General features: G+C 42.4%; 1 protein-coding gene across 1 annotated transcript in view; it reads left to right on the forward strand.

Annotated features, from left to right (window-relative positions):
- LOC126336684 (invertebrate-type lysozyme 6-like) overlaps positions 1-12,344 on the forward strand; it is a 68,596-nt gene extending 56,252 nt beyond the window's left edge. Inside the window, exons 3-4 of the mRNA XM_050000633.1 lie at positions 4,941-5,014; positions 11,858-12,344. Coding sequence (XP_049856590.1) covers positions 4,941-5,014; positions 11,858-12,004 — 221 coding nt within the window. The 3' untranslated portion in view covers positions 12,005-12,344. The remainder of the gene's footprint in view (positions 1-4,940; positions 5,015-11,857) is intronic.
- Positions 12,345-12,807: the final 463 nt, after the last annotated feature.

Raw genomic sequence — 12,807 nt, forward strand, 5'->3', positions numbered from 1 at the left:
GACCTATTTTCATTTCAACCGAGATTCGGTGTTCTACCACATCTGCTATGGAAAAGAAAAAATTGACAGATGACGCAGTGGTAAACAACCAGAACACGCGTTCAATGCGTATGGGGTTCACATTTCCTTCCAGTTATCGACGTTAAAGTTACCCGAAACTTCACTTACTTCCTCTGGACGGACCTCCGGCGTGGTTCCTTGGAAATGACAGCTTATTCCTTATTCAATTCGCCTCAAGCTAAGCTGATGCTCTGCCTCCGAAGAAGAGACGTTAAACTTCATACACACGAAATATAATTTCTAATACATTTCTAGAACAAGTGGAAAGCAGTATCCTACGCAAGATAAAGTTAGTGATTTCTTTCTATAAACATTTGTAGCTTATGGGGTACCCAGTTAAGATTTTCTGAGGGAAGTACTTTGTCTTTAACTTCACATTACAAATTAAAATCGAGGCATTTATCACAGTGATTAGGTTGATCGCTACTGTGCTAACCAGGTATGATACAGATGGTAGTGTTATGTCATTACTGTCGTAAGACATGTGAACCAACTTAACAGAAAATCCTTCTGATAACGACGGCTTCATATGGAAGCTGAAGCACACTGCAGCTTTATAGTGCATTTGTACTACTACGACTAGATTATGGATGCACGGCATGGAGAATATAACCTATTACACTTGGCATGAGACACACAGGAGACTGCATTTCTGTGTATATTTACAATTAAGTGAATTATAAATGTACTGAAAAACCAAGAGCTCATGTGGTGTTGGAGTCTACAACAGAATTTTGGAGTGGTGTTCTAATTTAATAAGTGGAGTCCATAGCGATATATGTAATGCTTCGCTGGCACAGGGAATTTTTCCAGACATATTGAAATACGCAGTTGTAAACCTCTTCATAAGAAAGGGGCAAGAGTGATTTAAATAATTATGGGTCAGTCTCATTGCTGACTTCATTTCCTAAAATAAAATGGTATGTATTAAAGAGTAGTCTTAAATTTAAGTGAAAATAATTTACTCAGCATGTCACAGTTCGGATGCCGGAAGGGTTACTCGACTGAGACAGTTATCTACACATTTACCCATCAAATAGTACAAGCCCTAAATAACAAATTATCGCCAGTTGGCATTTTTATGATCTGTCAAAGGCATTTGAATGTGTGGATCATGACACACTCTTAGAAAACTCAGGTTTTATGGAATTTAAGGACACACACACACACACACACACACATACACACACACACACACACACATACACACACACACACACACACACACACACACACACACATACACACACATACACACACACATATACATACACATACACATACATACACATACACATACACATACATACACATACATACACATACACATACACATACATACACATACACATACATACACATACACATACACATACATACACATACACATACACATACACATACACATACATACACATACACATACACATACACATACACATACACATACACACACACACACACACACACACACACACACACACACACACACCTAGTTTGAATTATACTTAATGAACAGAGAGCAAATAGTTGTGCTGAATAGCACAAATAATGTTGGGAGGGTGGTAAATTCTAGTGAGTGGGAGTTATAACAAGAGTCCCACAGGGTTCAATTTTAGGTCCCCTGCTGTTCCTTATTCATGTGAATGACCTCTCACTTAACGTTCAGCAAGTGGAACTAGAACTTTTTACAGATGACACGAGTGTTAGCCCATTCCAGAAAAAGCAGCTGAAGGTATTATTAACGATGTCTTTCAAAGAATTATTAAGTGGTTTTCAGAAAATGGACTCTCCCTTAGTTTTGAAAAAAATCATTATATCCAGTTCTGTACAGTGAAGTCATACCGACAATTCATGTAACATATGAACAGGGCTCAGTTAACATGGTAGATTTCTCCAAATTTTTGGGTGTTTACGTTGATAACTTGAACTGGAAGATGCATATTACTGAGCTTCACAATCAATTAAGTTCAGCTTCTTTTGCTCTTCGTATAATTGCTAGTCTCGGTAATAAACAGATCAGACTCCTAACATACTTTGCATATTTCCACTCAATGACTTATGGAATAGTTTTCTGGGATAACTCACTGCTTAGACATATAGTATTGATTGTACAAAAGAGAGCAGTGAGAATAATTAGTGGTGTTCACCCAAGGATGTCATGTAGGCACCTTTCCAAGGAGTTAGGTATTTTAACTGCACCATCAGAGTACATATAATCGCCAATGAAATTCATTACAAATAATCCATCTCAATTTGTGAAGAACAATGGTGTTCATACGTACAACACTAGAGGGAAAAATGACCTTTCCTATCCATTATTGAAGCTGTCAGTTGCTAAAAAAAGTACTACATTATTCAGTAACAAATCTTTTATCATTTGCCCAACAACATAGTGTCTGGCAGGTAGCAGATCAAGTTTTAAATCTAGCTTAAAATCATTTCTTTTGGACAACTCCTTTTATTCCATGGGCGAGTTTCTGTTTCAGATCTGGTAAAAAAAAAAAAAAAAAAAAAAAAAAAAAAATTGTACCTCTGAATGTAGTTGCACGTGTAGAAGTAAAAATATCAGTAATATTAATATAATCTCTTGTAATATGACTTCTTCAATATCATATCGATAAAATAGTCGGGAAAATGTTCTACGGAACGTGACATAACTAAAACTAATGAAATTTTTCATGAACATAACTATATGGCTATACTTACAGATGGGTTTAGCAGAGGGACTAACTTCGCTGTTCAGTGGTTTCCCCTGTGTTTACCCTACAGATTCGTTTGAGAAACGAATTTATCATACTTTCTGCGGAATCGTTTGCAATCAAGAGATTATTAAACTACGTTGATTGTATTCTAAATTTCTTGAAGGGATCTGGCAGAAAAAGTAATATAAAGGTTCTCTTAGCTATCTATAATTTAGCATCATTCGTAAATTTGTAAACTTCAGTTGCTCAAGATGGCAAGACCATTATAAATATTCACACAACAAGCGAAAGTAAAAAAGTATATCTGTCGTGGGTTAAACTGATTGTCAGCTCACGATGCACAGTCACATTAACTAACATTTCCCCATGTACAGTCAGAAACAGTAAAAGAAACCAATGAGGCTGATTAAAAATAATAATACTGAAGACTTTAAAGAAAGCTTAAAAAGTGGTCGCTAAGGTGGAGTTCACAATGAGCCTGTTGCTGTCTCTAAGTTACACATTTCTTAACGAGTTTTTACCAGTTTTTGAAAGTAATTTCCCTAAGAAGAATATTAAATGTGATAACGGGAATTCATTAAGGAAACCATGGGTCACTATTGGTATCACTGCTCACAACGAGAAAAAAGCTTGCACAAAAAGCCCACAAATACTTGCTTATTGCAAACAGTACTATAACATCTCAAGATATTGTTCCAGGTCCTGTAGCATGCACGTCTTGTTGGAAACTGATTGATCACCAATAAAATCAAATGTTTATAAAAGATTGTCAAGAGAGGGACAGAAAAAGAAGCCATAGAATATTAAATTATTTCTGTTAATGCTGATGGGAGCACTATAATCATTTCATGTTTACAATAATATTAACATTACTTCTAAAAAATAGCTGCAAATAGTTCAGAACAGATATCAGAACATTAAACTGAAGCAATAAAGAAATTTAGTGAAATAAAAATTAATCTCACATCCCCACCTGAAATAAGGAAGATCATCATGTCTCTAAAAAGTAAATTGTCCTTTACTCGTACATGATATATCTTCGCTGTTGAGATATGCTTAGATAAGAGTGGATGGAAGTGACAGACAGTAAGTTGCGGTTAAATCACCATGGACCATATCCGGCCACTGGGACGAGATGTACTGCACTCGCCTTGGAAGAGGGCACACAGCACAATGACCAATGGCTCCTTCCTTTGGCAGAAGGCCCCTCAAAAGTGTGGCACTACTGGCATACAGATTTCATTTCGCCACAGTTCACCTAAATGTGTGTTGTATTCATAGGAGGAGGGCAGAGATTAGTTTCGGTTGGTATCCCTCTATTTCAGCAGACAATAAGAAAATGTAGTAAGACTTAAGATACTGTGTGAGCTCTAACTTGTTCGATGAACTATTACGAAAGGTGGTAGAGGAGGTACTGGCAGAAGTAAAGTTGTGATGGTGGGTTGTGAGTCGTACTTAGATAGGTCAGTCGACAGTACACTTGCCCACGAAAGGCAAAGATCCCAGGGCTAGATCCGGTCTGGTATATAGTTCTAATCTACCAGAAAGTTTTACATCAGGGAGGTGGTTATAATGTACTGTCAGGAAGGCTGATTAATTGTGATATTTTGTAAGTGATGATCCAGACACTTCAGTGAGCTTTTATTTTCTTTTTTAGCCTTTATTCTACACTCCCAGGTGGGAGTTGTGACGTACTACTGTAATTCAATCCACTGGGAGAGCGTTGGGTGAGAGATATTTGTATATTAACTACATATTTGGCCGTTTCGTGGGCTCCTCAGAAACGTCTGGTGATATCATCGTGCTCTGCAGAAACAGACAGCCGTGCAGAGCATTTGATGAGGGACATACCAGATACCAAAATCTGTTTTTTAAACAAAAATTTTGCGTCCATTTGTTGGGCTGCACTCGGCGTCATTGTTGCAGATCACTTACATCAATACAGGTAACTCAATAGTTGTTAAAGAGAACTATTGTTGATGGAGACGATATTGTATGCTGCTCATAGCTCATACTTCGCGTTTTTGAAAATAGTCACTTCTCTAAGAGATCCGTTGAAATCACATTTTTACTTTTGTTATTGATAAGCGACGTGTAATAAGTGTGCTTCGTGTTCCGACGTGTAATAAGTGTGCTTCGTGTTCCGACGTGTAATAAGTGTGCTTCGTGTTCCAGCTTTCGAGCGCTGCACCACACACACCTTCTGCGCCCTAGAGACAGTGCAGCTCTACATGGCGCGGTACGGCAAGGTACATCGCGCTATTATCAAAATAAAAGAAAATGCAGCGTGTGTGTGTGTGTGTGTGTGTGTGTGTGTGTGTGTGTGTGTGTGTGTGTGTGTGTGTGTGTGTGTGTGTGTTTTCTTTTTTAATAAAGAGGCTTTAGCTGTACACTGTTGCACGTTAGAAATTACGAAACTTAGTCGACGAGTCGTAACCGAGTAAGACTACCAAAGGACATGAAAGAGCTATTTCGTCAAGTAATAAAAACGTCGTTTTGCGTTGTTAACCGACGCAGTAACCCTTAGTTTTCTAAAATACACCACAAGATAGTAACTCATGAGGCGGCGGCATCGCGCAATTTTTTTTATTCATTTTGTGTGTACCAATAGTTAGTTTGAGAATGTAACAAAACGGTATCCTGCAGATGAAAGTGACTAATTTTTAGAGTAAAAAAGAAGTAATTCCTCGGCTTCGATGATAGATGAGACAGCCTCGACTCAATTAGACATTGTCAGCGAGCAGGCACTGATGGAAATAACCGGGGAAAGTTGAAAATTTCTGCCGGACCGGGAGATACGGGTTCGAACCCTGGTCCGGGACAAATTTTCAACTTCCCCATTTCTCCCCAGGGGGCCCACATTTCATTTTGTGGGTACGTGTTCGGCATGCACAGCGCCACGAGCTATTGCAATCTCATTCCTTTTTCCAGACTGCATTACCATCCCTGTTCCCCTCCATCCTTTTCCTTGTTCCTTTCTCCCTGCCCCCTCCTTTCCCTCTTCGTGGACTTCTTTATATCGACCGGGCATTGTTTCGATATGTGCTATTGTTTAGTTTGCTTTTTTCCATCTCCTTTTCGGCGTTTCTGGTCACCTTGGGGTGTTAGCTGTTCAGTGTGATCCATTTGGGGGACGAACTCCCAACCCAGTTTCCATGGTGCAGGATCCTCTACCCCTCCCCTCCCCTCCCTCCCTTTTCCCCTTGCACCCTGGCCCTCTTCCTGCTACGTCACCAGCACGGTAGCCATTCTGTGTGGTAGGGCTGTTAAGTACCCACTTGGCTGACCCCCCTGACAACACAGGGATCACACTGCTAGTACCTGAGCTGTTAGCACTTCGTGTATGCCAAAGAGCTGGTGCTGATCAATTTGGGGCATCAGAACATCCTGGCCATTCTGTGACCGTCTCTAAGAGTGGTAGAAGATACGACACTCATCCTTCTGATCCTTCGGCTTTCCCCTCTCTGGCCACCCCCTGGGAAGAGGTTCAAGCTCGCCTGCTTGGGTTGAAACCTTTCCCTCGGTACCTGGTTTGTACCAGGTCAGATGGCGAAAGTTTTGCCATGATCAAGCCTTTGTTTTTCGTAGAGACGATTGAAGATAAGTATGGCGAAGTGGAAGCAATGAGTAAAATGTGGTCCAGTTCTTTTTCATAAAGACATCTTCTGCTGCCCAATCTGTAGCCCTGCATGCTTGTGACCATCTCTGTGACATACCAGCCTCCGTCGCACCCTGTCTTTGAACTCGGTACAGGGCATCATTTTCCACTGGGATCTTAGTCTCCAAACTGAGGAGGAGCTCCATGCAGACCTCAAGCAGTGAGGAGTCCGATTTATCCGCTGTGTACAGTGAGGCCCTAAAAGCAATTGGACAGATAAAGGTGCCTTCGAGGGGGATACCCTCCAAGAGAAGGTAAAGGCGAAGGTGATATAAAATCTTACTTACCACCACTGATGTGATGCTTTAAATGCTTATGGTTTGGACACACGTCTTCCCACTGCACCAATGATCCCCTCTGCGGTAACTGTGGGCGCCCCCTACATGGGGAGAGTACCTGTGCTCCCCTGCCAGTGTGCGTAAATTGTAATGTGCAACATCCTTCATGCTTGCCAGGATGCCCGGTGTCTGTGACAGAAAGACAAATTCAAGAGTACAAGACCTTCGATCGACTTCACTACACAGAGGCTTGTCGAAAGTATGATAGTCTCCGTCCTGTGCCTATAACTTCCACTTTTGCTTCAGTTACGTCCATTCCTGCTCCTACCTCCTCTTCCCAGCCTCGCCCCATTTGCCCCATATCTTCTGCCTCAACCTCACTCTCTCTCCCACTCCCCCTCCCCATCAGTACCCACACCCACCCCTTTGGGTGCTGCTCCCTCTCCCTCTTCGTTGCTGGAGGAGTGCTCCCCTTGTTCGACAGCCACCAGTACTGGAGCTCCCTCCTGGGACTCCTATTCCCAGCATGCCCCTGAAAGGCTATCTGCAGCCCCACATTGGCCGCACTATCTGCAGCTGGTGGGCGCCAAGATTGCCAGGTGTAATTCTGTGCCCCACCTTGCTGCTGTCTGCCCTTTTCTTCCTTCACAAGGGAAGAAGCAGAAACACAAGGGCAAGGCCCATCCTGTACCCCCTCAGGTGTCGCCTCCCCCCCCCCCCTCCGCCCCTCTAGCCAATGAACCAGCAGTGTCTGACCCCACCTATATGGACATTACGCCATCCTTATCGGTGATGGATAGTGACTCAACAACGTGATTAGCTCCAGTCCGTTCACTTCCCATTTGGACCTCAGCTTGAGAATCCTCCAGTGGAATTGTAAGGGCTACTTGTCACCTCCCAGAGTTGCAGACCTCTTCTTTCCTCCTCCTCTGCTGTTTGCATTGCTCTCCAGGAGACCCATTTTTTTTATTCTTACTCAACCATTCTTCGTGGGTTCCACACTTTGTCGAAACTGAATTGGCCCCTTGTGGGCTTTTGGTGGTGATCGCACCTTGGTCTGCAAGGACATTATTAGTAAAAGGGTTCACCTCCATACCACTCTGGAAGCAATTGCTGTCAGGGTCCATCTGGCCACTCCAATCAAAATCTGTAATGTCTACCTCCCACCTGACAGGCTGCCCACATCCCTTGCCCTAACCACCTTTCAACAATGCCCTTTCCCCTTCCTGCTTCTAATGCCCACAACGCTCTTTGGGATAGTCACATGACTAATGACTACTGCCCTGGGCAGGACAATTTAAGCTCTTGTGACTGGGCTTCACCTGTCTCTCCTAACCACCGGCGCTCCCACACACTTTAGTGTGGCACATGGCACTTTCTATGCCATTGTCCTCCCCATCTGCAATCCCAGCCTTCTTCCCTCCATTCAGTGGTGTCCACAATGACTTACATGATAGCGATCATTACCTTATTGATTTGACCTTCCTTCAGTATATCTCGCTCAGTCACCCTCCCAGGTGGACCCTCGATAAAGCTGATTGGGGTGCCTTCTCCTCTGCTACCATTACCACTATACTACCATATAGTAGTGCTGATGAGTCTACACAGACTTCGACTGCCGCCATTCTTTCTGCAGCTGTTTCAGCCGTCCCTTCATCAGATCCCCCAACCCCCCATCGGAAGATGGTGCCTTAGTGACTTCCTTCGGCCATAAAAGACCACCAATGTGCTCTTCACTGCCTCAAGTGGCACCTTCTACTGCTCTCCTTCTCTCCTTCTGTTCTTCAAACGATTCTGTGCCTGGGCCCTGTTACCTAATCAAATTTCAGAGACAGATTTGCTGGGAATGGTATGTGGCTGCCATAGGACCGCACACCCTCTATTCACAAGTCTGGACGAAACTCAGTTGAATTTTTGGCCATCATCCTTCCACTGGCATTGCAGGAATCTCTGTGCATAGTGTTGTCCTTACCTATCTGGACTTTGTCGCAGACCATTTCATTGAACGCTTTGCCCAAGCCTCTGCATTGACTCCGTATCTGCCCACGTTCCTCCTCCTGAAACAGCGTTCGGAATGACTGCTTTTTTCTGTCATTTCTCGCTGCTTCGAGCCTTATAATGCCCCATGTAGCGACTGGGAGTTCGCCACTGCCACTGCCACTGCCACTGCCACTGCCAGCACCCTCGCCCTTTCTCCTGACATGGCTCCTGGACCAGATTGGATACATAACCAAATGCTGCAACACTTATCAGTGGCTGGCCACCATCGTATGCTGACCCTTTCCAACTGTCTGTGGAGTGAGGGGGCTGGAAGGCATTTTTATTCTGGTGTTGAAGCCTGGGAAGCCACCTCTTCAGTTGGATAGCTACTGTCCAGTTACCCTTACCCACACCCTCTGCAAGTTCCTTGAAAACTGATTAGTTGGAGGCTGTTTTTGATCCTTGAATCCCATGGCCTTCTGTCATTAACTCAAGGTGGTTTTGATTGTAGCCACTCTATCATGGATAACTTGTTCCACCTGGCCTGTAGTGTGCTATCTGGTCAGCTTTTACCCATCGGCAACACCTCATTGCAGTCTTCTTTGAACTGCATAAAGCCTACATCACCACCTGGCGCCACCACATCCTCACCACCCTTTAAGAATGGGGCCTTCATCGCGCTCTGTTTTTATCCGTAACTTTCTTTCTTGTCGCTCTTTCTGGGTCCAAGTTGGTTCCTCTTACAGCACTTCCCATTGGCAAGAAAATGTGGTTCCACAGGGTTCTGTGCTCAGTGTCCCTCTTTCTCGTCGCCATTAATGTACTGGTGGCAGCTGCTGGGCTGACAGTGTCCCTCTTTGTATGCTGACGATTTTTTTTATCTACATTGCTTCCTCCATCATGGGCGCTGCAGAACGCCATCTACAGGGGTAATCTACCAGGCACAATCTTGGGCTCTCTCCCATGGCTTTATTTTCAGTGGCCAAGTCGTGTGTCATGCATTTCTGCTATCGCTGTACAGTCCATCCCCATCTGGATGGCCAATCCCTCGAGGTGGTGGACACCCAACGTCAATACGTTCTTCCAGCTCCTCACAGGCCCACAATGCGGCCCCGTTCAAATAGCGGACACTGTTCAAAACGAGAACGAACTCGTCGATGGGACATCGTTGTATCCTAGAATGAATGCTGCAGACACTGTTCACCTCTAAACTCAGCACAGCTACTGCCTGCAAAATCAGAGGACGCACAGACAGGCATCCTGAGCGCCATGACCATGGTAAATCAATTGGTAACATTACAACCTCCTCATAATGACGTTTCGTACCATGGTGCAACTGATCAGTCCTTTTAGGGTATTGTTTTCCAACAGTATATATTAAAATTTCTGCAGTGTAAGAGCACATATTATAAAGAATCTGTTTCTTATCAGCCAATATGCTGTTTTTTTTTTCCGCACAAATACAGCATTTTCTAAGCAGACAGCAGGCCTAATTTAGTCATTTAGTTTTGGCGCCCTGGGCATCCGACAGCGTAGTCAGCAACTGAAAGCAACTAACGTAATCTAGAACTACTGCCGATGAAAGAAACCAGAACCGTCTCCTACAAAACATACAAACATTTACATTATCAACACAGGTCCAGAAACTCGAGGAACAGCTCCATTGGGATATGAGCGTAACATAGCGCTAAAATCCCAACACCAGTTTCGTGATATACTGGAAGGCAGAAATACAGTAGATCTTCATGCTCTCTGTTCATGTTGTTTACTTTAGCATCGGTAAAAGAATCATGATGTAAGTCGAATTCACGGCGATGATTTCTCCATTCGATTTGCGCACCACTTTCTGTTGACTGCATTTGGATCGATGTAAGTTATAAAAAACGTAACTATTATGAATTTCCTAATTTTTAAGGACAATTCCAGATTGTTCCACTATTGATGGTAAAAATTGTAATGAACTTGACTTCATGGCGCTAGTTTGCCCGATAAATGAAGACTCAAACAGTTGGTGGTTAAAATCAACATGGAAGACGCAAATCGTCAAGGTGGTTTGTGGAAATAGACAATTATTCCTTTATGCGTGAATAAAGTATTTTGTACTGTGATAATACATTAGAAATGCCTATACAATAACATTTCCTTGTATCTACTATTGTTCCACGACTATTCAGCGTTGGAGTACAATTTGTTTTTGTAAAATAAGAACGAATATAAAAGCCACGATGTTACTACCAAACAGTTATCACAGGATTATTGTATTGGTTGGCCCACAGATATAGTTGAAGTTACTCATTTAGTGGGTATTTAATGCAATAATTCAGGATGTATGTTAGTGGCTAAGTGCTGGATTTCCAGTCCAAAGACGTTAAGCTCAGCCTTCGGACAGTTACATTCTTTTTACCGGTGACCACTTCTTTCATACCTGGCAGTGATTAGTTAACGTGTCAAATCTGATTCTTATCTTGAGATATGTCTGCAGTAATTCTTACAATTTACAGATCGCATATTTTTAATTAACAGGCTGTTTGACATTAACTGGGTAAATTGCTGCTTACGAAAAATGAAGGAAAGGCGTACAGCTCTGACAGCGGGTATTTCGCTAGTGTATGTAACGTGAATTAGTTAGGCATTGTTATTGCTGTGTCAGTGTAGAAACTATAACTGTTCCATTTTCAAAAGCCATCTAATGCAAAACTTCTTTCCCATTTATAGAAAGTGATTAAGTCCACAATGACTAACTGAAAATACATATTGTAGGGACGAATAAAGGCTATTCAGCAAATAAAAAAACTTCGTATACTCCAAATTAAATTTATAGGCATGTAAGAATGGAATTAGCTTCAGCCATGTAGCAAATAACACGCTGCTAATGCTGCTTTGATGTCGTATGGCCTACCTCCCAAGTTTTTACATAGCTTGTGGCGGGTTATTAGGGGTACCTTTTCATTGATACGCATAGTAACTACATTCACTTCAAGTGCAATGGCATAGGATTTGAGATTGGAATCATTGTCAATCAAATAAGAAAAATCTACTTCCCCTTTGCCTTTCTGGGCCCTATCACTACCCTTAATTCAAAGTGCTACGGTTAAGATTTTCCGAATGTAGCTATGTTGCTCACATTAGTTTGTTTACAAGTAAATATTATGGCACTCAGGGCATCGTTGTTCCAGGACTGCAACAATAACAACCACGTGGACTGCCATGACTTCGCTTTGATCCACTACCTGGGTCCTGCCTGTGACGGCAAGCCCAGCCAGGAGTACATCGACGAGTTCGAGAACTGCCGTTTCAACTTCGAAGTGCTCAACCAGCCTTAGAAGGGCTGTTCACGTGGCCTGTGGTCTCTGCCATATGGAGGCTCATTTCTTTGGTCGGTACCGTTCTACGTCCAGCAATTAGTCTCCTGGACGAGTGCATCTCAGATACACTTGCGTAGATTATGGCTGTTAAGAAACACCTACTCATAAATAAGTCAGTAAAATTGTATCTAAACTCAGTTAGAAAGCTCAGAGGCACAGTTTCTGCCTGACATATGTTAAGTTTAGATAAAAGATTTTTTACGTATTTAACGTCCAAATGTTTCCCACAGATCACTTTTTCATGGAGATTCGACATGCCTTGGTGTATGATTTAAAGAATAAAAAAGCAGTTTCCATATATGTGTTAATGTAACTTACTTACGGTTCTAGTTTGACTAACATTAGAAAGTTCACCACCTGTGGCCGTACAGAAGCTACCATCACCACATTTTCCAGAAATAATTTAATGAAAAAACAAAAAATGTAGTTCAGGATGGCGTGGTGGAGATTTCATCCTGCTGAATAAAAGATCAGTGCAATTTAAGTAATACAGCCTCATTCAGTTTTGCTTACATATTATTGCAGAAAACATTACCTAAAAATGTAAAAAAGTTATTGCTACACTGTACATTAATTTCACAGTACTGATAACTGTACACATTACACACACTATTTTATAATGCACAGTATTCACACTATAACGAGCATGACAGTGGATGTTTTCCATTTTGTGTACCACAACTTCCTTTGACCAAGAGCTAAATAAACTAAGCAGATTCAGAAGGATGTAGGTTGCAGCAGGTACTGGGAGATGAAGAAGC

This window comes from Schistocerca gregaria, chromosome 2 (assembly GCF_023897955.1).
Source record: "Schistocerca gregaria isolate iqSchGreg1 chromosome 2, iqSchGreg1.2, whole genome shotgun sequence".
NCBI lineage: Eukaryota > Metazoa > Arthropoda > Insecta > Orthoptera > Acrididae > Schistocerca > Schistocerca gregaria.